The following is a 25297-nucleotide window of genomic DNA, read 5'->3' on the forward strand; positions in this document are numbered from 1 at the left end:
TTAGATTCTATCTCACTATTTTGTTAAAATGTTGGCTCTAACCTCCTCAGCTGCACATGCAGACAACCTCCAGTCCAAAGTGTAACTACCAAATTAAGATAAGTAATGTTTGTGTTGGCAGCACACTCAGACATGACTCTTTTCCCAGGTCCGGTCCAATCCAAACAAAAGGAGGGAAGCATTTCCAAAGCAGCACAGGGCACAATTACAAGTTAAAAGTTGGGTCTTTTTTCGTAAAAAATGATTTCGATACATACTGTACAGCTCCCAGCGTTCTGAAAGGAATCAACCTTATTTATGTAGGTCTGAGCCACGCAGCTAACAAAACTTAAGGGAAGTTTTTATCTTTAAGACTCTCCCACCCTGTCCTCTACACACACAGATGATGCACAAATGCTTAATTGACTAATCAAAGGCTAAATTAAGACTTCACACAAATCTAAACCTCGTCCGATTGTACGCACCAAACAACAATCTGAGAAACAATCCTTCAGTCAGCCTTGGTGTGAGAAAAAAACCAGCTAACTGAACCCAGAGAATCTGATGAACGGGTGTGTTAGAAGTTCTACTTAATATCTAGTACACAAATGATTGCGGAGAATCCAAATGCAGCTCTCTGTGCTGAGAGCAAACCTCTAAATCCTTTCTCGAAATGAAAGTTAACCAAACCTTAACTTATGAGGAAATAATCGTGGCGAGCGAAGAGGATAAAGGATGGTTCTTCGCCCGCGCTCCAGTCTCCTCATCCACACTGCGGAGCGGAGACTGGAGATGTCACATGCTTCACGTATGTCAGGATTTATTTACCAAGTCGCCATCGCACTTTTTACATTATATCTAATATTCAGTCCAGCGGTTCGACTCCTTTAACAAGCGAATCGGAAACGCACTTACCAAGAAAGGATAGACGCAGTACTCAAATAGGGTAAAGTGGCTCACGCTTACATTATGTCCTCACAGACGTTGCAATTGATTATACATACAATAAGTGATGGAAGTAGTCGTGTGGTACCGCCAACCACGCCCACCTTAGTAAGTAACAAATTGTTAAACGCATGTTTGACCATCTGACAAACTCTTAGCTTGAAGCATGCAGACACCCGCAGCAGAGACCGCCAGTTGAGTTCTTCACTGAGGAACCAGTTCGAATTTCATTGAGTCCGTACCAAATAAAACCGTTCTCCTCTCCTGTCAACATGTACACTCTCTCACCAACTTTAACCCAGTATGATTTATTTCCATTCCTGGGGGGGCTACAGGGCAGCGTTGACCCACTGAGATTGACCCCAGAGCTGTTCTTTTTATTCTGCAGTTTTATCTTCTGTAAAAACCCAATGAGAATAAAACATTTGCATCCTTGATGTATTTGCATAGTCCAACAGTTGGATTATCGAGGCGAACACAGCAGCCTTTTATCCGGTTGAAAATTTGCATTGCTGTCCCCTAACCTTTAAAAACAACTCCAAACTTCAACACCTGCAACATGTTTTATATCCTATTCCGGTGCTTTTAAGCTTTCTTGCATCGGGTTTCCGGTCTTTCCAGACAAGCTTAGACTTCCTGCATGTCATGCACCTTCAATCAGGAAACTCAATGTGAGATAAAGTAGAAACAACATGCGGCATTAACAGGCTACAGGTGGTAATAAACAGAACAGGGCTGATTCGGAACTGATAAAACCTTTATTTCACTTTAAATTGTCTTTTACATTTTGTCCTGTTTATAACATGTAAGGTGAAACTAGAGTTGGATTTTTTTTTTTTTAAAAGACATACACAAATCTAGTATTACGTCAATAACCAGGGTGGGGGGAAGGTGTTGAAGGGTGTTTCTTTTTTTTTGTCATTTTCTCATTTTATTGGTGTCCTTAAGCTAAAGTCTAAATTTTCACAACCACGTGCGCGCTAAGCAATAAAACCGTCACAGAAGCAAACTTTTTTTTTTTGTTGTTTTTTTGGGTTATTTTTTTTTCCTTTTTATTTTAAGCAGAATACTGGTCAGTAAAAACAAAATGATTTGAGATACCAGATATACAGACAGGCTCGGTGCCACATTCACTACTGCATGGGATCATTTTTTTCCTTATAAAGCGTAGAATAACTGCCTTTTTGTTCAGCTAACGAGAAAAAGAGCGGCAGGGAGGAATAATTACTTTTTTTTTTTTACCTTTTAAACTTCAGTGCATGAAAACATTTGTCCCCAGCAAAAGAAAAAAAAAAAAAACATTGAGACACATGACTTTTCTACACCTACAGAGTGGAATGTCGAGATGGTTAATGACAAGGTTATTGTGACACTGAGTGGAGAAAAAATTTACTCAACTGTTTCTACTTTTGAAGAAAAAGAGGGTCTTCTGAGACTCAGCGGTCTGCATTCTGGTCGGTCGATATTTCTCAAAGTTTGGGACTAAAGACTAGTTTTTGGATTTCGCTTTTGAACGCGTACAGTATTCTTGCTATTGGCCAGGGCGTCGTCACTTAAAGATAAACCACAAGGAACCTGATTTTATTTATTTTTTGCCAGTTAAAAATGTACACATTGTAAATCTACCAGATCGGAAAATGTACCGTTAACTGCTGAGTGTTTTCTCTCTTCTGAATGCAGTCGGAGAGATGAGCATTAACCGCGATCCGAAACGACAGGTTCTCGCTTCCACAAACAGATGATTGGCTGATCGGCTGCCGGGAGATTTGGCTCCTTCGACGCACGTTCCTGTTGTGGACTCGAACTGCGCCAGCTGTGACACATAAAATCACTGCTTCATTCGTTTGTTTCCCCACCTAATTTTGAATGAATTCAGCTTTAGTTGCACCTTTCTTCTGGTTATTATTCAAAAGATGCACCTTTTTGTCCAAACTCAAGATTCAATTACTATTCTTCTCTGGAGCTTTGAGTTTGAAGCTCCAGAAAAAGCTAGTAAATAAACCTTTATTTTAGGTTTTTAAAAAGGGTCAAGAATGAACTATGATTCTCAACTCAGCTTTAAGGCCGTTAGCTGACACTGTTCCATCCGACCTCAGGTAATCAGGTCACAGGACCAATGCCTGGGCTCTCTGCCAGGAAGCAGTAAGTTTTTAAGTGTCGATCCACAAAAGTGTGTAACTCCCCACTCAATGCTTTCGGTAGATTTACATGGTTAGAGATGACGGCATGCATTTTGATGTTGGCGAGGAGCTTCAGGAGCGAGAGGGCTTTTCTAGACTTGTTGGTACAAGCAGTTAAGGGGGCATAAGAAGAAGTGAAAAAAAAAAAAGTACCAAAAAATGATCTGGTCAAAAATGCATAAAGCATAAAACAACAGCTGACTGTAACGGCTTCAAGGTTTTCATTGCAAGCAGGTGTTTACGAACAACATCGACAAACCGTTTTGTTTTTCCAAAAGACAGATTTACAGTTAAGCTCTAAAAATGTTTTACAATTTTACAGTTTTCAAAAACCGGAAAGAAGGATTTGATTTGTTATACACACAGAGAGAAAAAAAGAGAAAAGCAATCGCAAAAGGGAAATGAACATGTTAAGGAATTAATGTTTAGGGACCGCTTGTTGGTGATGTTAACAGCACCTTGACAGGAGGTGGATCCAAGGAAGCAGGCGGGTCCCATTAGTTGTGAAAATGTCCAAAATTTTCTCAAACACTAAGATGGAATGTATGCTTTTGTTTTAGTTTTGTGTTGGTAATTTTTCAAATCAGTTTTAGCTCCGAACTGGAAATATACAGAATGGCGTCAAATAAAAGTCGGGGTCCCGGTTAGAAAATAATACAAATAAAATTAAAAAAATGGCGAGTGTTTGTTTACGCAGCAGGTAAAACGCTTTCGTTTTTAGATTTGTCAGTGTCACAATACAGCCTTGTAGGAGGACCCTTCTGTATAAACCTCAGCAGAATTGCACTGCTGTTCAAACACACCCCCTCCCGGTTGAATTTATTTATTTTTTTTGCCGTCAAACGAGGATCTGGTGGCAAAAGGTGGAGGAAAAACTAAGCATCACAGTGTTTGTTGAAAATAAACGGACAGTTTAATAACCTTTTCTTGTTTTGTTTAAAGTGGAATAAAACCAGCCATTTGCCAGTACACTAAGAAAAGCCAAAAAGAGAAGGGATGGACAACTATATAATGCATTAACTCGCTAAAAGAGAGGAGGGAGGAGGGAGAGAACGTACTGAGATGTTAGGAAGGAGGGGAAGAGGAGTGAGGGAAGAACGGAAGGAATGGAGGAGAAAGATTAAATGAGGAGGGTAAAAAAACGGGGGGGAAATGTGGGCTCTAAAACACATTAATTTAATTTGTGGTTTTGGGGTAAAAACCCTCCCTGCGTGCTATAAGACTAGACCGGCCAGTGGTTGTAGTCTGCTGGCCTGCCTTGGAGTGCCATGATCAAGGGAGGGAGGGTGGGAGGAGGGACGGAGGGATGGTGGGCTGATGGAGTAGTAGTTTCTCTTTTTTTCCCCCCCCTCCTTTTTTTTATTTTTTTAAATATCCGTCTGTGAAGGTCAGGTACTATTCATGCTGTTGGTTATACAGAAGGGAAGTCGAGAGGCTGGGCTTGAAAAAGTGGGACGAGGGAATGAACGGGCTGTTTATGTGTACGAAGAGAGGAAGAAGAGAAGAAAGAGGAAGAGAGATAAAAGGAGGAGGGAGAGAGTGGGGATGGGTTAACAGTGAAGTGCGCTCTAGTTCTCTCCATCGCCGGTTTCGCCCTCGTCTCCCTGGTTTTCTGATGTCCACAGCTGCGGGGAGAAAAAGGGAAAACAACCTTTAGTCATCCTGTCGCTGGAAGTAGATCATATTCATTCAGGTGGTATTCTGTATCACCTGGATTATTCAAAAATACCACCAAGAGACCAAAACCAACAATGATCCTACTAACGAGTATTGTCCATCACACACACACACACTCCTGCTGTAGCACCAAATGTGGATTAATCCGCTGCTGAAAATAGTGCCCAACGACTCCACTATTTCCTTCTGTTTGAGTAACGTTTTCTAAGATCTACAGTGGCAAGCTGTTTGAGGAAATTGCGGAGTCATTATTTTTCATTTGTTTAAAGATTCAGTAGGAACCAATGGGCAGGAAGTAAGGTAGGGACTGAGTGCGTACTGAGAGACGTAAGACTTTTTGTGGGATATCACCATGCTCATCCTATAGTTTATATACGATTACACAGTGTATCATATTTCAATCTACACAATGAAATCACAAAATTTTTTATCATATGCAGTTAAACATAAAACAGAAGCGTGATATCGGCTCCACGGCCACAATCTCTCCCGTGTATTAAATGAAGGTTATTGTATTGGAACATCTTCCAGACTTGAAGGTTAAAATCCACCCACATCCTCGTGCACTGCTCTGTATCATCATCATCATCGCTCTAACAGGTGCTTTGTGGTGCGACCATTTTCATTTTATCTGCCATATCTTCATTTATTTCACTCCACTTTCACGCTACATTTCAGTTTAGTGTATTTGCATAAAAGCACCCAAAAGCATGATATATGTTTTGGAATTATTGGCGGCCATGATCCTCATTCCATCTGCAATGCATTCTGGTCAATTTCTCTGCTAATATGGCTGTAGAAGTTGATCTGACAGCCTCCTTGTAAGGGTTGCACATGTCAAAATAAAATCTTAGAAGGAAGCCTTAAGTCCTGACTGATGCCGAAGCTCAACGGGTACCGGGAACTGTTTGATTCCTCAACATGTTTCTATGATTACGCTTCGTTCTAGCTGCTGGACGTAACTACAGCAGCAGGAGTCAGACAGGGACAGCACTAACATGTTTTATAAACATTTTTACGCGTACATCACCTTTAAAGATTCAACACAGCAAAGACGGACATTCACAGATCCTTTTTGGCATAAACTCACAGTCAGGTTGTCCCTTAGTAGCTGCATGATCAGCGTGCTGTCTTTGTACGAGTCCTCGTTCAAGGTGTCGAGCTCGGCGATCGCCTCATCGAAAGCCTGCAGGGAAGAACAGACGAGTTCACTCTTGTTAATCCTTCTGACAAAGTATTCACACACAGATTAGGTTTGTGGCTTTGTAAGATCAAACTCTTGTTCGATCACGTTAGATTCCTGGTTAAACTTTCATTTCAGACGTGTTTTACTTTTTGTTACTCCACATGAGTCGAGCGGTTCTGTCGAGGTAGTGCATCCTGACAGCCTGCGTGCATTTCATCTACGTCTTTTACAAATAGGACAAAAATCTCTGGGGACTTCTGAGTCTCGTGGCTTTGATTCCTGATAATTGTGTCCAGGACATGGCTGTCAGATGCCTGAGGACTACAGGTCTGCCAGGAGCAGGAGCTCAGCAGCTGGGAAGACACTGACAGACCATGTTGACTGGTAACTGGCGGTCTGCTCCGTCTTGGAGGGGCCACCTGTCCGTAACCTGTATTACCATAACACATTTAAATCTAGTGCTCTAAACAAAGTGTTCATGCAGCCACCTGCTTGGCCAGAGAGCAGGCCTGCTCGGGCGAGTTGAGGATTTCGTAGTAGAAGACGGAGAAGTTGAGGGCCAGGCCCAGCCGGATGGGGTGTGTTGGCTGCATGTCCTTCTTGCTGATGTCGAAGGCGTCCTGGTAGGCCTGCTGAGAGCACGCCACCGTGTCTTTACAACACAAATAAAAAAAACAAGTCACTTAATTTGCTACACAATATGAACATCAGTCTCAATGACACATCTTCCACTAACCGGTATATGGGAAACAAACAAGATTCTGCATCCATACTAACATTAGGATGTCTAGAGTGTTAACATGCTGATTAGCACTAAACAACGTACAGCTGAGGCTGATGGGAATGTCAATTGTTTTGCAGGTCAGACAGAGCTGGACAAAATGTGGACGATATTTGGACCGGACGATGGTGCTGGATGCAAAAAGATATCATTGGATCATTGAGAACGATAGACGACAGATCAGGTTCTAAGGATTCATCCTCTGTGGCGGGATTCAACAACAAGGATTGCCATGACAATCAGAGTCAGATGATTGATTACCTTGGCAACAAACCATTATGGGTTCCCGTCTCTTGGCAACAGTCTCAATGAGTGTCTCACCATTAACAGGAGTTTTAGCATGAGGGTGGAAATAGATGACAAAAGAACTGTACGCTCAGATGATTGGGTCAGTTGTGGGTAATCTCCATCTGATCACATGACCTTTTGAAGGTGGGACAAATGTAATTTTCAAATCTCAGTCTTGTTGTCAGTGACGTGTAAAACCTTGATATGACTAATCAGTTTTTCATTTCTATACCATCTACAATTACGAACAAAACGCTGAATTTCTCTCAATTTGTGCCTTAAAGCCATATGGCAATAAAATGCGGTATGGAGGCTTCCAGAGAGCGACCATCTCCTCAGTAATTAACTTATTTGTTCACAGTAATTAAAGTACTTCCTCAAATGTAATACAATATTTACAGATGGTTTATGAACCTACTTGAGTCTAGCATGTGGTTTTAAGAAACAACCCTTAATGTGCCCCTGATTTCTGTCATTTATGGAGAATTTGAGCATCTACCCCTGATAGTTGTTACACACTCTATAGTAGTATCAGTGGATCACTACTCAAAAGGGAGCTTTGAGCTCTTAAGCAATAAAACAGACTCTTTACTGCAAGCAATAAAAAGGTTTACCAAGTTCTGTTAATAAAAAGGAATATCTAATCAGAGAAACACAGCAAACAGCAACTGACTTGTGTTTGAGCAATAAAAAAATAAAAAAACAGGACACTCTGAGCCCCTGTGTCAACATCACTGTGCTTTATTGTCCATTAGCAAGACCCTGAGCTCCAGAGCGGCCGCACTGTAGCTCAACTTGAACAGAGTATCCTAGTTGATAAGTAGTGAAACTATAGCTATTTAATAAGGGGATAACAACCTCCTTCCCCCAATCCCCCAATTTAGAGTGAAAGAACAATGAGAGAACGTTTGAATGTATTTAATGGCTAAAACCCAGACACTCACCCTTCTTTGAGTCCCCAGAGGCCACCTCTGACAGGTATCTGAAGTAGTCTCCTTTCATTTTGAGGTAGAACACCTTGCTCTCCGCCGGAGTTGCGTTGGGGATGAGGAATTTGTCGAGCAGATTCTGAAACAGACAGACAACCAGAAGGGTTTATAAATAAATATAAAACAGGCCGGAAAATTCTGTATCCGTACAGCACTGGCAGAGTAACACAAAGACAATGTACAAATACACTGACAACTTGATTACAGATGGTTTTACCCATATGTCTCTGCACTGCAGCCTGAAACTAAACCTGTGACGAATGCAAACACCGCCAAACACAACTAAAGCGGAACCGCCCAGTTCTTCACCTCAGTTATTCTTGTATAATCGAGTGAGCACGAGTGTGATGATGTGGAGGGTGTGGGGACAGAAGAGAGACCGTGACTGCCCATAACCACACAGCGCAACTAGCACGGTTAGCGACATGTATGCCTGCAGTGCTGGTAGTCAGAACAAGTCATGAGCAGCTACTGACGGGCTTAAGAGTCTCCGGAGAAAAGCCAGTTTTTGGCAGTCACTAAAAGCACATTTAAGCTATCAGTACGCTTCTTCAGAAGTGCTTGTCGGATGGTCCAATAGCTTTAGAAACCCCTACCCTACCCAACCCCCCCACCCCCCCCAACCCCACACACACACATCTTTTCGACAACAGATTAAGGGGGACTGGGCCCGGCCCTTTCTGTAACTTTCCGAGACCAAACCCCCCCGCCCCCAAAAAAGAGCCAGGGTCTCATCATGAATGTGTTCCAGGAGAGACTGAATTTGTGTGCCATTATCCTTGTATTTAAACAATGTCGCCACCCCTCCCCCCCTCTCTGTGACGGCCATCTTATCACTCCTCCTTCCAGTGTGGCCGTTTGGAACAACTACAAACACTCTTGATTTAAATGTGGTCGAAGCACTTCTAGTAACACCCAGCCCCTACGTCCCTACAGAGTCACTGTGTGGGTACCTGTGTTGCAGCTACGCTAGCATCTCTCCTACGAGAGGCCCACCCCACTGTGTGTGTGGTGTGTGTGTGTGTGTGTGTGTGTGTGTGGGAAGGCCAGTACATAGACGTAGCCCTGCTGTTTAGAGTGGTTATCGTTACTGTTCATCAGCCCTAAATATATCTAGAGAAGCTCAGGATGTAACACTGTTCCTGCAGTCTCTAAAGGACACACACACGGACACACACACGGACACACACACACACACACACACGAGAATAAATTAGCACCAGGGGTCTCAAAGTAACAGTATAAAAGCAACTTTAATCTGATAAATGGTGGATGTAAAACAAATTATAAATTGAAAATCAGTGATCAACTCAAGGCTCAAAATCAGTTCAGCTGTTCTTTGAAGTGCTTTGAACATTTCATTTACTGGCTGGGGGGGACTGAGCCAGATGGAAGTGAAAACTTGGAGACCAGCTTTCTGTCAGTGATTACATGGCCTTTCTACCATGGAGAAGACTGGTTTAATCTGCTGACTCCAGTAACCTGGACTGGGAATATCATGGCGACACTAAACCATTAAGACTAACATCTGAGTCATCAGTTGTAAATGAACTCTTTCAGCACAGCGGCAGAAAAACAAGAAGCTGCTTGTGTGAAATCAAACTGCTTGTTCACCTTGTTTCACCAGATAATTGTAGATTATTAAACAAATGGGGTAATTTCAGTGAATTACAGGCAATGCCTACACACGACCCCAAAGCTGGACTTCTGAAGGAGATGAGTGATTTTCTCTTCTCAGGTTATTTTATTTAGTTCCTACGAGGTGACAACTGTTCAGTAGTTCACAAAAAGGAAAATATTGTGAAAATCTAATCAGTCCAAATCCCAGAAATAATTTACATAATTATATATAATCAACACTTGCCTTGGGTTATATGATGATATATAAATTGAGGCAATACACATTCATAAACTGTCATACTGTGGTGGCTCAGAGAGCATTAATGTGTTGAAGTACCTTGATTTGTCAGGATATTAATTCACTATATCCGACAAAAACAGATCCCAGCCTGGTTATTTTAACAGTTCCCAAATTGATTGTCCTACTTGAAGACATTGATCCATTTTGCCAAACTGATTCAGACATTTTTTTTAACCCATCCCTACTCCTTCAACTGTTACAGTGCCCACTCAGCATGACAAACTAGGCAGTCAGAGGTCTGCTGCCGGTGGGCGTGTTAGCCACTGCATTGTGCTCAACGAAAAGATGACGAGCAGAAGCGCCGCTCTCGTTCCCTCGTTGCCATCCAGCAGTCGGCACCAGGCTGTGGGGCCCTTCTAGCAGTGCTGCACCCTTTCTGGTTTTTCCAGTTTGTAGCAGCCAACCAACACAGCAGGTCAGTTGTTAACTATGACATGCATTATTAAATAATACCTTCCCACGTTCATCGATGATTATTTTAACAGCAAAAGTCATCCTGTAGTGCTGTTTTTATTTTCAACTGTCTTATGAAACAGTGCTCCTCTTGCACAACAATAAAATAACTACAAACAGTTTCTCCCTGTTTCAAAATGGAATAAATAAATATGTCAGGAAGGAAAATTTGTTTTTGCTATTAGTCTAACCAATTGGTAGTAACTTCTAGGTCAAAGTTACTGACATATTTTTGCATCAAAGATGCCCCTCCCCTTCCAAGCTTCCTGCTGCTTTAAGGACAGCATGTCTCCACCCGTCCTTCCCTCCCTTCATTCCTACAGCATCACATCACTGCAGAGGCTTCCAGTTTGACCTTGAAGATATTATTAGAAGTCTGCTCAGGCACGAACAATTTGAGTCTGGTTTGACCTTGAGTTTCTGTTCTAACCTAGTCAGGACCTGGCATTGTCAGGGTTATATGTGGCACTTCAATCACATCAAAAGGAAGGAAGATATTTTCTACAACACTTTGACAGACACTGAAATCCAAATTTTAGCAGCTGACTGACACTTTCAAGTCAGTCGAGCTTACTTCTTTCAGGTTGTATTATGTAATTATTCAGCTTTACTGCATTCATTGTTTAGCCGATAATCCCTAACTAGAGTAACTGACCATAAACTGTTTAAAGATAATTGATAAATCACATTTTGGGTTCCTGAAACTCTATAAAACCTCGTTCCTGCTTCTCAACTGCAAGTCACTGCCTTTCTCCTTCCTCCTCACTGCATTTCCTTTTCTTCCAGGAGCAGCACACGCAAGACCACCAGCATTCGCACTGATTGTTTTATCACTGATTGAATTTCTGACCAGATCCACAAGCTAACAAACATACTTGGGTTTGTAAGTAAGTAAGCATCATGGGCAAGTGATTCAGGTCGCAGTGAACACGTGATGAAGGTAGAGTGCTAACCAGTGTGGAGCTGAGGTAGGCAACATGGTTTTGTCCTGAAAGATGACTAAAACAATACTGAAGAGTCACTTCCAATCCAGACAAAGGGTTTCTGGGCATTTAGACCAAAAATAGCACTGTGTTAAAAAAAACAAATGGGGCGCCCTGGTGGGTTTCAGGATTAAGGCTTTTTTGCCAAGGGTACTGAAGGTATACAGAGAAACTGACAAAGTGACCATCTGACAGGCACTTTGGTTGGTGCACACTGATTTGAGACCAACAGCAGCGCGTTATCAGAAATGGCAGCTTTCTCGTTGATTTCAAGCAAACCGTTGTGCGTCTGCACATCCGCCACAATCACCCGGCAACACAGACGCAGTGCGTAGACCCATCGAACGCACACACCTCCGTGGTAGTGCAGCACTTGGAGTAGTTCTACAGTTTACACCAGAACGGAAAAATAAAATCATTGTTGCTGTGGTAACAGGGAGGTGCTGTAAACTCCCTTCCCATGCTGTTATAAACCACTGAGAAGTGTTTCGTCATCTGATAAGCCTTCAACCTCATGGATTTATTACTCAAACTGGACTTCCTGGATAATATTTCATCCTCTCACCCCTCATCTGTAGTCACACGCCCACACTAACACAGCACGGTGCATTTTTTTTGTACAGCTCTATTTAAGCTCTGAACACCTGCTCAGGCCTCAGCTGGTAGAGGCCACTTCAAAAAATAAGTAGAGAAAACAGGTTAATTTAAAAACAACCCGTCTTTTCTTTTTTGAAAATCTAAATACAGGCAGTCCGCCTCCTCCCCTCTGCGTACACACAAACAAAATGTAGGTAACTTCACTTGAGGCGCACTGCAGCCTCTCCAGTCAACTCCTCTTGCCTCTGCACCAAGTAAACACATAAAAAAATAAACAGATACCGAAGAAAACAGGAAAATTAAAGCTTTGTTTGACAACTAAACAGCTGCTAGCAACATTATTACTGTCTCCACGAGTAACACCATGTGACCACCATGTGACCACCATCTTTCCCTCTTCCTCCTCTGCTCCTTCTTTGTACCTTCTGTCCCCACTCTTCCCAGTCCTACCACCGATCATCACCACCACCCATCTTGTCCTTTCAATTTCTCTCTCTCTCTCCCTCCCTCATCTTCACACCCCCTCGCTCCCTGCCTGCCCTTTCCCATCCATCTCCATACCAGCACGTCGTGGCAGATTTCTTGGAGTTCAGCCTCGATCTTCACACGGTAATCGCGTGCCATCTGCTGTTTCTTCTCGTTCCCCTCCGTCTTCTGCTCGATGCTGGAGATGACGCGCCAGGATGAACGACGGGCCCCCACCTAATGGCAAAAACAACAACAACAACGTCAACCAAAAAAAAACGACATTAAAAGACAACATTTTATATACATGACTGGATAAACTCAGCTGAAATAACATTGAGTAACCAGGATTAAAACCAAAATGACTTGGTGGTAGTTTGGAAATGATTTTACTGCATACTGTTTGACCATCATGATTTTCTTAATCAGATCAACAATATACAAGAACATTGTAATCTCATTCAATACTTAAGGGAAATGTTTCCTCATCATAAAACCTGATGATGCTGAAATTATGTTGAACAGTCAAATAATCTAAATCAATCTTTTATAATAGTTCATGTTGTAAATGGTATTAATAATATGTTCAAACCCCAAAGGTGTAGAACCCTATTGAGTTTGTGCTGTTTTATTATCATTTGTTGTCTTACCCTGTCGCTCAATTTGCCGTGAGCTAAAACAAGCTAGAGACATGATGGTGGCGCTATGATGGGCACTATGAGGGGGCAATTATTGGTGCATTTGAGCTTGGCCTATCACATATTGGTAGCAAAGAGGAGGTTGGTGATTGGATAAAGCTCCAGAGAGGACTGACAAAGAAAAGCTCTCATTGGCTGTTAATTATATTTAATAAAAAAACAATCTGTTGTACATTAGTAATAACATTTTGTGGGATGAATCATGAACATATTGACTATAAAATAAATATAAATAAAACAGAACTAAAAGTAGGTTTAAATTTCATCTAAGATAATTCATTATACGAACATCTTAGCTGAAATTACTTTTTTCTCCACTGCATACATTGTAATGATGAAACAAGTATCAAGGATCAGTCTCACTCCTCCTTTAAACAGAATTAAACAAGCTGAAGTGACTAATTTGCTTTTAATTGGCTTTAATTATGGGTCATTAGGACTACTTGCATCTGTTTACCATAAAAGGTTGGAAACCGGAATTGCGCTTGCAGCTATATTTCAAGATGTTGCAGAGCTAAATGCAAAGCTTATCTTGCCCATCTGACAATGCATGAATGTCTGCTTCCTTATCATGTGAGACAAATGTGGTTTATTCCCTATGGCCTAACTAAACATTCACACAGAGTGACTTATGCTGTCCTCCTGGTTGGGTTACAGCCTGATTGAAACATGCAACAAAAGAAGTACTGAGTAGTACTCAATGCTGGCATGCTTTAAAAAAAAAAAAAAAAACATCAAGCAAACCTCAGTGATAAATAGAGCAGCAATGCTGGAAAACCTCAGGCTGCTCTTACATAATTGTGCTTTTATAGTTAATATAAAATCTTCTTGAAAAACAAAAAAACGCAAATTATAGCGGCACAGCAAGTGAGAGACTACACATAATAAAACAGCTAAATGCAAAGATATTTACTGTAAGTGCTATAAATAAACAGGGGACAGCAGATTGTTGTATTGATGCATTACAAATCTGTGCCTCCTGTAATAGCACATACTGAAAGGGTACAGCTCTGCCTTCAAAATGGCACTTCAGCCAGCGATGAGTCAAAACAGTGTATACAATACAACATTGCAGCCTGCAGCTAAGGTGGGGTTGCCCCACACCACCACAGGAAGTGTTTCCATACAAAGATTTGGCTGTTATTTTAAAAAGAGCAGAGGCCCCAACTTCAGAGGGAGATGTTCCTAGAGGTCACAGGTGTTAAATCATGCATTAAACCATCATGCTTGAAATGCACCATAGGCGTTTATTAAGGGTGTAAGTGGTGCAATGTTTGGCTATACAAGATGAAGTGTCTACATTGGCAAATCTAATTTAAATAACCTTTAACCTGCGGCTTATTTCTACTTTTAAACTGCTAAAGAATAAACTTGATCACACTGGAAGTTAAGTGTGTTAATACAACCACACCAGAATCCAGCTGTGCCCTCTCATCTGTACACTGGCAAGTGTGATAATCTTCCGGTTTTGCATGGTTGACTTAGTAACCACCACTCCAAATTCAAATTCCCACCACTCAACACCCTGTTGTGTTCAAGTGTCCTTGAAGCTTACCTGACTTCTGAGGATGGGACCCCTTTGGGAGGGCAAAAGATAAATACCACAACAATGAAGTATATTTTCTTGGACTTCATGTTGTACAGTTGTATCCCTGTATCAATTAAATCTGGGTTTTCAACCAAAGTTGTTGAAAGTATTTAGCTATTTTTCAGGAGATTTTAGTGGCAGATATTGTTTTATTTGGACGAACATGGTCTCCAGTCTGAAGTCATTTGACGTTGCCATGGACACCAAATTCTGATCTAATTCAACAGACATTGCTGTGATTGGTAGAAAGTCAAAAATGAAACCAAGCCATAAAAACAGCAAGTTATGACATAGCTGAAGTAACTAGTTAATCCACAATAAATAGCTTGTCGTCTTTCTTTTGTCATTACAATTTTTTATAAACCGCTGAAAGCAGCAAAACAGCACAGGGTAAATATTCAACACAACATTGATCACTAATTCCAAGGGAATGTCATTTAATGTATTTAGGCTTAGTTGATACCAAGTCTAATTCATGAGACGCATGGCGTAGATGAACATTTTTTACAGCACTTTGAGTGCTGGCGTGCTTTTTCTGCCTGTGTTTTTAGGCCACAAGCAGTCAATGGTCAATTTCTCCCAATGACATTAATCGTGACAACACGCAGCGACTTGGTGCGACAGCTCAGATTAATTTCCAAACTTACCAGGAGATTCAATGTCTCTTGATTTCCTCTAGAACCTCAAGGCTTCAGCTCAATTTTGCTGCCTAAAGAAAATCTGTTTCTTTTTGTCATGGTTTCCATTCATGCTGCCTCTCAATACTGTTTTACACGGTAACAGCCAACTGAACAGCATCATCCAAGTCCATACATTTATTCTCTCTCTTCGTGAGGACATTTTTATTCTTCAATTTAGTTTTATGAAATAAAAAAAACAATTTTATTTTCCGCGAACTGAACCCAAATAATGAGCCGACTGTAGAGCTACATCCCGAGCATCTACAGATTTGTTGAGAAACAGGAAACAAAACAGTTGAGCCATTAGATTGGATGCCATACCACGTTCTTGTAGGCGACAGAGAGCAGGTTGCGCTCCTCGTTGCTGAGCTCCGAGCCCTGCTCTGTCACGGCCTTCATGGCAGCCGCCATGTCGTCATAGCGCTCGGCCTGCTCTGCCAGCTTGGCTTTCTGCACCAGGTCGTTCTTATCCATTTTGAGGCTGCAGGAGGAAGAACAAGGGACAGACAGACAGAGTTAATGTCTCAGTGCTTCCAACATTGAGGCTTTTCATTTACCAGCTGGAACAGGAAGGCTGACAGGGAAAGTATAGAGATAGGCACCGCGAACAATAGAAAGAGTAGAAATACGGGTGCGCAAGATCTGAAGTCCTGTGATATTACATATGATTATACATCTCATGTGGAATGGGAACGCCTTGGGAACTGCCAGGAGGAGCTAGAAGGTGTTGCTGAAGAAAGGGATGTCTGGAGCCCCCTGCTTGACCTGCTACCACCACGACCCAAACCCGGATAAGCAGACAATAATTGATGGAAGGGTGAACGTACAAAGAAGTACCAAACAAAATATTCCAGCAAAGACCTAACAGTGCTTTATACAATGTCAAAAACCCTTTTAATTCAAACTGCTCCCAGTTACTTCATCCCCGGGGGGTTTCCACTCTCCAGATGAATCTGTAGGTCTAAGTAGGCCACAGCCTCGCCTCCATATCCTTTACATCTACAAATTACACTATAAACTCTCCACTGTGGGCTGTAACCAGCTTTAAACATATCTAATTTATTTCAATAACTTGCAAATGCCTTATTTCTATGTTAAAACTAAAGAATAAACTAACACGTGATCACACTAGAAGTTAAATGTGTTAATACATATACACCAGAGTCCAGCTTTACCCTCACATCTGCACAGGACCAAGTGTGATAACTTCCCGGTTCGCATGCTCAACTTAATTACTTTAATCCTTTCTTGAACGCTTTGTTTCCATGTATCAGTTTTATCTGGGTTTTCAACCAAAGCTGTTAAAGTATTTGGATTTTTCCAGTAGATTATGGCGGCAGATTAAACTACAATTGTTTCAGTGATGGTCTCCAGTCTGACCCTAGTTAATTAATGCTACGATGAACACCAAATATCAACTAGTAACTTCAGTTAGTCCACAAAGAATAAATAGCTTGTGGTCTGGCATTTGGGGGTTACAGGAGCAGCAAAAGTGCAAAGGCTAAAAATTCAATAATATTGATCAATCATCAATTCCAAAAGGTGTCAAAATATGAACAGCAGATGTAAATAGGCTTTGTTGATACCAAATCTATCTACCGTTTTAAGTATTCAACCCCTTCAAGTCAACATTTAGTAAAAGCACCTTTTTTTAAGTTATCTGGAAATGTCCGTATCAGCCTCTTGCAGACACTGAAGGACTATGCCAAAATTGTTCAAATCGACTGGATCAAGAGAGTTTTACTATGGCAATAGTGGAAAAAGATGCTGCAGCCGCTAGGCTAGCTCCTTCAAACTTCTGTTGTAATCTGTTTTTCAGACGATCTACCCAGCCAGATCAGCAGGACCAGCCCGCAACAGCAGGTGCCGTCACTCGAGGAAGACAGCCGGATAGGTGCCATGCTGGCCCAGCTTGGATTTAAGGCTGCTCCTGGCTAATATCCGGTCTGCACGAAACGGGACACTGTCCATTGATGATACTTGGTGCTCAAATGTAGTCAAAGTGGATGGACACTTTCTTTTAATGTAAAGATGAAACTATATTACCGTCACCATCTGCCATTCCCATCCCCCACACGCCAATTCGAAAGATGCACTGCAGTTATTTCCTGTGTATACGTGTATGTTTACGTACATAAATAACTGTATAAATTGGTTTTATTTTAGGTTATTCTATACATTTTATTATCTTTTTATGTGAATAGCTTAAAGGAACTATGATCTTTCATTATACAACCATGTGTTGTATAATGATACAGTTCCTTGATTTCTCTTTTAAAGGCCGACTCTGCTGTTAAGTTTAACTGGTAAGGCACCGGTCATTAGTTGTTCCTCCTCCTTCAGAGCTGCTATAACCCTCCTGGTGGCCTCCCTCACTAGTGCTCTAAATCACACGGAGAAGCCCTTTGTGGGAATATTTACAGGTGTGCCATATGTTTTCCTGTTTTTTCATATTATTGATATGTACTCCAAAAGGATATTTGGGCTGAAAACATTCACTCAAAATTATCCATTTACTACTTTTAGGGGTTTTCATGTTGGTTATATTGTATGTATGGTAATAAGTTAAAAAGGGAAATCAATTTAATTATCTGTTCTGGACACATTTTAGACTGAATGATATGTTTTAGTTCAATGAATAAAGACATGAATTTAGTCAAATGTCTTCAAGACTTGGATTTTGTGTGCGAATGCCACCTTTAGATATTTATATTCAATGCTTTACTAATGTGCCACAATAATGTAGTCGTCCATTTTAGAATTTCTAAATAAATATTGATATGTGATTGTTTGCAGGGAGATCAAATCAGCATATTTCTCCACGCCACCCTCTGGCCACCCCATGAATATTTCTGTAGATCCGCCTTTGTGCATATGAAATGTACATCATGAAGTTCACCTCAGACCACCAGATGGCATCCATGACCAGATGGCGAATAATGTTCTCCCTATTTAGTGTTAAGTGTACCAAATACCATTCAAAAAAGGCGGTTCAATTCTGGCTCTGATGTTATCTTCCATTTAATTCATGGTGTCAGATAAATGTGCAGAATGGTTTCCCCAATGTGTAAAACCACTGCTTAATCAATGTAATGCTTCTGAGCTACAGATAAATATTACAATATCTACAAGTCAATAAATAAATATGTCAACGGTGAGAGATTTAACTGTATTATTTATAGCGCTGTATTTCCTGCTTTCATATCTCTGGTTGTATCAGCCCGTTGGCAATGTTGTTATCCAACGAGCAGGCGTGCTTTACAGAGATATGATTTTTGTCTGTACATTATGCATCAACAATTAATTGATTTTCCAGAAAATTTACTAAATCATGATATAGTAATGTATTACTATTGTGATCTTGAAAAAGCACACCATTACGGAGAATCCATACGGTTCACTATTTTGTTACACCTTCATTCTATGCAAGCAATTTCCAATCAATGTTGACTTGATTGACAAAAAAATGTGTTCTTTGTATTTGTTCTAAAAGTATGTAAATATTTGACTGTCAAACTAATTTCATTCTGTGTACTTCAATCTTAGAAATGTTTTTTGACCAAATCACTATACCCAATTATAATTTGTTCTTTTTAAACTTATTTAATTTAATATGAGACTGTTGGAATAATGGGGAGCAACGGTATAACTTAAGACTTTACACCCGAATGAAAATATTGTACACGGTAGGGTCACAAAAGTTTGATCCTGCTTCCATTATAACGCACTGTGGCCTGCAGAGTAATTATTAGCCTCAGCTGGAAGCGCAACAATGGCACAATCGTAAAATCAATTATCTGCTGATATTGAGTGCAGTTCCATTTGATTACCAAAAAAACAACACAGAGACCATTAGTGTATGGGATCATTATACATTCAGAAACCCAGCCATTTCCTCCATTATTACAACTCCCTCTACATTCACCAGTGTTGATGTTGACATAAGGGAAATCTGATTTTGCTGTGTTAGCCAAATCACCAACGTTGGCATCACCACATGGTCCGTTTAGCACCACCTTTTATTCACATTTTGATAATCATTCAAATAATCGTATTTTGCATTAAAATGCCAAACCAGTTATAATATGGATTATGGGAAAGGTGGCGTTTACTTAATGGATTTAACAACTCCGAAATAAACATTTAGTGTAAAATGATACAAGCAATACTTTAAAACGTCTTGTACATTTTTTTAAACATTAGTCAGTTTAGGCATATTGATTACGTCAATTAGCAGGAATTTCATCAACTTTTTGATGACCAATTATTAATTTCAAGAAAAAAAAAGCCAAACACCTGAGTATTTACTGGCTTTCCTTGACTTATGACATATAATTAGTATCTGAATAGTTGGCCATGGCTGCACAAAATAAGCTATTTGGGTTTATTATTATATGCTGGGAAATTCTAAGGGGCATTTATCACCATTTTCTTACATTTTATAGACCAAACTATTAAAATAATGTACTGATTAATCAGCAATAACATTTTTTGTTGCAGCCCTTTTACTTCAGGGAGAGGTGAGGGATTTTATTTGTCAGCAGAACCTTTTAATAACTCATTGCATTATTCTGTGAAACTGTAAGGCATTGGTGCAAGGTGGTTTATTCACTACTGCCAAAAATCTGCCTTTTTTTTACTTTTAAAAAGGGGGGGGGGATTATATGCCACACTCTTAACATAATACAACCATAGACACGTTGTGTTTTATTGTGTATGGAAACACCATGCTCATGAAAAAGCAATGATAATGAATGATTGTAAAAAAAAGGATGGCTATACTTTAATGGATTTCACTACCTTAACATTTAATATCACCTGGACATTATTTCTATCGTCAGACCTATTTTTTTTTCTCATCTTCAGCTACATATAATTTGTCACGATTAAATTAACTGAAATCCTGTAAAAAAAAACACAAACAAATGTATATATTGACATGCCTTTAACATGGTCGTTGATTTCATTTTTCAATAGAACAATGAATTTGAAATAAATAAGCAAAAGCGGGTAAATGTGCAGTTTAAGTACATTTTTTTACATGTTTTTAAAAAAGTAAACGTATAGCTTTCCTTCGGGATTAACGCATGTGGCAATCACGCAGTGCTGTCATGTCGACAACCGTGTTATGCCTTCGAGGCTAATCGGTTTCATTTTAGCATCCTCGAATTAGCATTTAGCATCGGGTTAAAATGCCGCTTATAACGGCTAAAAGCGGCATTAACGGGGCCGCCGCAGCAGCGACCTGAACATCGGTTAAAAACTGATCCAACCGGGCCTCTTCGGTCGGCTCCGATCATCTGGCACGGCACCAACACACCCAACACTTAGCAGCGCCTGTTACCCAACCACCGAGCTAACTATTAAAAAGGTTAACAGGCTTTATTATGCGCACGGAGGAAAATGGGGGGGGGACACCATCTTCAACCGCTCGGAGCAGATTAATTAAAAAATAAAAAAAACAGCGACCAAACGTTGTTGGGGTTACAAAAATAATAAAAAAAAAAACACCCGTCCAGAACCGAGAACACTTGGGCTTTGGGGCGTCCAGTCGGCCTGCTAACAGCTACGCCCTCCTTGTCGCATTCCCCTGCGGAATTTTAAGATGGAGAGATAGATTACCGCCAGCTAGCCTAGCCTAGCCTAGCCAGCTAACTAGGCTAGCATGCTAACTGAACGCCACGGCCCGGCCATTAGCGGTTAGCTTAGCTGCTAGCAGGAGCTGACCCAGTTGAATGTGAACGGCGGTACAATGCAGACCCCCCCCGAGCTCCGGGGGTTAAACACGGCATCTGTTCACATCTGTCCGCCGGTAGCTCAATGCTACCGGAAAAAGGGGGAATGTTTTATTTTTTTTAATATATATATATTTATTTATAAATATAAAAAGGCGGAAAAAAAAAAAAAAAAAAGCAGTCGCATTTTGCGGGGAAACTCCCGGGAAACAGGGAGGGTGCGTTAGCATCCACATCGTCTCTCTAACGGACGCCATGGCGGATCTGGAGCTAAAGACATCGCCGATTAACGCCGCTCTGTGATCAATAATGAGGCTACATGTAGCGGCCGTCCGGGTGGAGCAGCGGCGGCGGCGGCTCGGTGGCGTTATTAGCTCTTACACCAACCACACAGACGGTGTAGCGCTACTTAGCACTGGCCTGCTCCGACGGCGGCCTGGCCCTCATCGGCCCCCATCGGCCGTTAAGCTGTCAAAATGGCCAAACTTGGGTGCTTCTCTCTCTCCTCCCTCCCTCCCCCCCCTTTTACACGGTCACCGCGCACCACGCATGGCATCGACCGGAGTGCAGGCCTTGAAATTGAACGATCCGTGGCCCCCACTCGACAGCACACCGAGCCCAGGCGACACCCCGGCGGGGCGTTTTGCGGGTTATTTCTCGCCGTTCGGGGGCCACAAAGTCTCGGCCTAAAAATTCAGCCCCTAACCACAATAGGCACCTTCCGCCGCAGAGGCAGGGGAACGGGGCCACCGCTGGGACCGCTCCCCCCCCACCCACCGGCGAAAGACCCTCCCCACCACGTACATAAGACAATAATCGAGTGATATGCAGGTGAACTCACATTTAGAGCGTACAAGGAATCCCGATTTTATTCTCTGAACGATGGGAGTTTATCAAGCCGTCCTCCGCTCGCTGCTCAGGGTATTCAGGGCAGTACCACTTCCGCCTGCTCTGACACTTCCGCTTCCTCTAAACCCCACCCCTCCCCCCGCCGGTATCCATGGTGACCGCGCCAGGGGGTTTCCTGAGCATCTTGCGAGGGGCTTTGACGTCAGGCGGGCCATGGCAACCGCTACAAGATGACGTGCGCCGGTCTCCACGGCAACTGTCTCCATGAGGCCCGCTGCTGTCGTATCTGAGTTCACCATCGTGTCAGCTGACACAGCTTTGTGTGGGTTACACTGATTTTCTTTTTCTCTTTTTCTCCTTTTTTCTCCTTTTTATTTTATTATTTTTTTTGTTACAGGCGTTCATGCTTTATAACAAGCAGGTCTGTTTCTCTCCCACCACACACCTACACAACCACTGCAACACCCTGAACACACAGTCCACCATCAACCCAATGTTTCATCTCTACTGTAACGTTATCTGCATACCTGGCTTTATGTGAGTTTTATCATACAATTATATTAAAAAATAGACACTCTATGTCTGATCTCTCGTTGACTCACTAGTCTTGCCTAATACAGTGGTTCTCCGCCTCGGGTTCAGGGACCCCCAGGGGTCCGTGAGGGTGGTCCCCAAATAAATATTTTATTTTCACTATTATTTAATTGGCTGAAAATTAGCCCAATGAGAGAATGTATGTTCATTCGTTCCACACAGTTATGAAATAATCAGATGCGTCCACGGCCTCATGTGTATCAATTTGGGGGTCCTTGGCACCAAAAAGGTTGTAAACCACTGGCCAGTAGTTTACTCTCAAAAAGCACATTTAGGCATGTATTATGTGTTGTGTCATCCGGCCGCAGATGTTTTTTTTTTTCCTGAATTAGAGTTTGTCCCGGTCTTTAGAGTAGAGCGATCATTAGAATAATCATTTCAAAATTTGGCAAGACTGCAAATTCAGAGCATAAGAAAATAGTTTTTCATAGAGATGCACTTTAGCTTTTTTTTATTCTATTGATTAATTTATTCATTTGGACAGCCGAGTGTTCAAGCAGTCCCCTATAGGCACTCTGCAACGTGGCCAGTGACCTGCATGTAATTTCAGTTTGAGACTTGCTCTAGTGAGCAGTAAATTGAGATTTAGAACAATTGTGAAACATCAGCATTTCAACTAGATTAATTGTAAATAATATATATTTATGTAGGCTATGGGTGTATACAATGAATACAATGCGAATACAATGCTTTGCATTTTGGGGTTTGTAAAAAATTAAAACCTTTTTTTCCCCTGTTGGTGACTCTGTAGTAAATAAGTGGTGGTATCGGACATTGCCTACAATTAATAGTTTGTGGAACATAGAGGTACATTTTTAATGGAAATCCATCAAATATTTGTCCCGGCATTTCACTTTGAGCCCAGATTGTCCACTTGTTGGTGCTGCCAGATGTAGAGTCGTTGTCTGTAGCGAAATCTGTGCCAATCCATCCATTAGCTGTTGAGGTATTTCAGTCTGTACCAAAGTGAACCCTACGACTGATTGTCAGACACTGATCTACCAATTTGGATATCAAATGCTTGGAATTTGGTGACTTTTTAAACAATATCACAGAAGAAGGAACAAAATAATAATCAAATAATCAAAGAGTGGAGGTTACACAGAATGAGTAAGAAGTTAGCAACTGGACTATAATAGATTGCCTGCTTTAAACCTCTGTGCTCTGTGTGATGTACGTGGGAGTACAGATCTGTAAATACTGCTGGCCAGTGCATGTGTGTTTGTACATTATATTGTGTTTGCATGTGCGTGGATGTATTATTGAACTGGTCCACCTGGCACAGGCCCAGAGGCTGTGTTTGATCAGGACGACTGCAAAGAGCCACAAAACGACTACAGACACAAAAAGACAACACAGAGACACAAAACAACTAGAAAAAGATGCAAAAACACTACAAAGAGATCCAAAGTGACTACAGAGAGACACAAAACAACTACAAAGAGACACAAAATGACCACGAAGAGACGCAAAACAACATCTAAAGTCAACACGACTACAAAAAGATGCAAAAAAGGCCACATAGATCCAAAATGACTATGAAAAGATGCAAAAAGACCACAATGAACAAAAACAACTACAAAAAGACCACAATGAGAACAAAAACAATTACAAAAAGACCACAATGAGAACAAAAACAACTACAAAAAGACCACAATGAGCATAAAGAGACACAAATGTGCAAAAAAAACTACAATGAGACCCAAATGACTACAAATGGATTCTGAAGGACTACAGGGTGCTGCAAAACAACCCCAAAAAATCCTGTTTATTATCCAACCAGTGTAAAGAGCCAAAAGATACACAGAAAATATAGATGAATATACAAAAATAAACCCATATGGAGTATGTATGTTTAGTATAAAGAATGAGTGCAGCTATGTTATCTACTGTAAACAATAATACAAATATAAATTGGAGTTGAAACACGAGAACATGAGACAGATATAGATATCTCTATCATAAGGTTTCGACTATGTGTTCTCTGTGTTCGCTGCATTACAGAACAATTGCCTCCGCTGTATCACTGTAGTGTGAAACTACCATTTACAGGAGCAGCAATGTCGAGCTCGAGGCCGCAGTGGCTGGAATCATTTCCTCATTTACAACTGACACATCTGTCAAGGAAGGTTAAACATCTGTTTGACACTGACGTTCCTCTTTGACCCCCTCACACATTCAATAGTCTGTCCAGCTTTATCAAATCAAATGTTGCTTCATGTCTGCACTTCTCTTACTCCTGCTGCAGGGTCCTGTGTTTTCTTGATATATATACAAGTATTTGCACTGTGGATGTGTTGATTTTGCGGCTTCTATTGATGTTTAAGTAGTAACTTCCCCACAAACTTGGTACTGCTGCTGTTGTGTTATAAGTTCTGGAAATGATTAAGCATTTCAGCATGCAGCTTGTCACGTCTGCATCACACTGCACAATATTGCCTTATATCATGCTACAGGCTACGTGCAAGATAATTAGCTACTTGTGTTTCTACAACAGCAAAAATAAAATGATTTATTTTTTTCCTGAGAGCAAAGAGGTCAATTTTCTACTCGGGCAACTTTAGCCCGTGCACGCTAAAAAAAAACCTGCTCCTGAAAGTTCATGTATTTGATTTACTCTACTGACATGCTTCTCACATTTTTTACAGAGCCAGGGGAAAAAAAAAAGGAAAATATTTTTCTTTTTTTTTTTCCAGCTTTCTTACATAT

General features: G+C 41.1%; 1 protein-coding gene across 1 annotated transcript; it reads right to left on the bottom strand.

Annotated features, from left to right (window-relative positions):
- Window positions 1-1663: 1663 nt before the first annotated feature.
- Window positions 1664-22138, bottom strand: ywhaba (tyrosine 3-monooxygenase/tryptophan 5-monooxygenase activation protein, beta polypeptide a). Its single transcript, XM_051413821.1, has 7 exons — window positions 21987-22138; window positions 15732-15891; window positions 12541-12681; window positions 7981-8104; window positions 6456-6619; window positions 5872-5967; window positions 1664-4729 (listed from the first exon to the last, which is right to left on the bottom strand). The coding sequence occupies exons 2-7, from the start codon at window positions 15882-15884 to the stop codon at window positions 4673-4675; spliced, it is 735 nt and encodes a 244-aa protein (XP_051269781.1). The 5' UTR covers window positions 15885-15891; window positions 21987-22138; the 3' UTR covers window positions 1664-4672.
- Window positions 22139-25297: the final 3159 nt, after the last annotated feature.

The sequence above is a fragment of the Dicentrarchus labrax genome, unplaced genomic scaffold (genome assembly GCF_905237075.1).
Source record: "Dicentrarchus labrax unplaced genomic scaffold, dlabrax2021, whole genome shotgun sequence".
Taxonomy (NCBI): Eukaryota; Metazoa; Chordata; class Actinopteri; family Moronidae; genus Dicentrarchus; species Dicentrarchus labrax.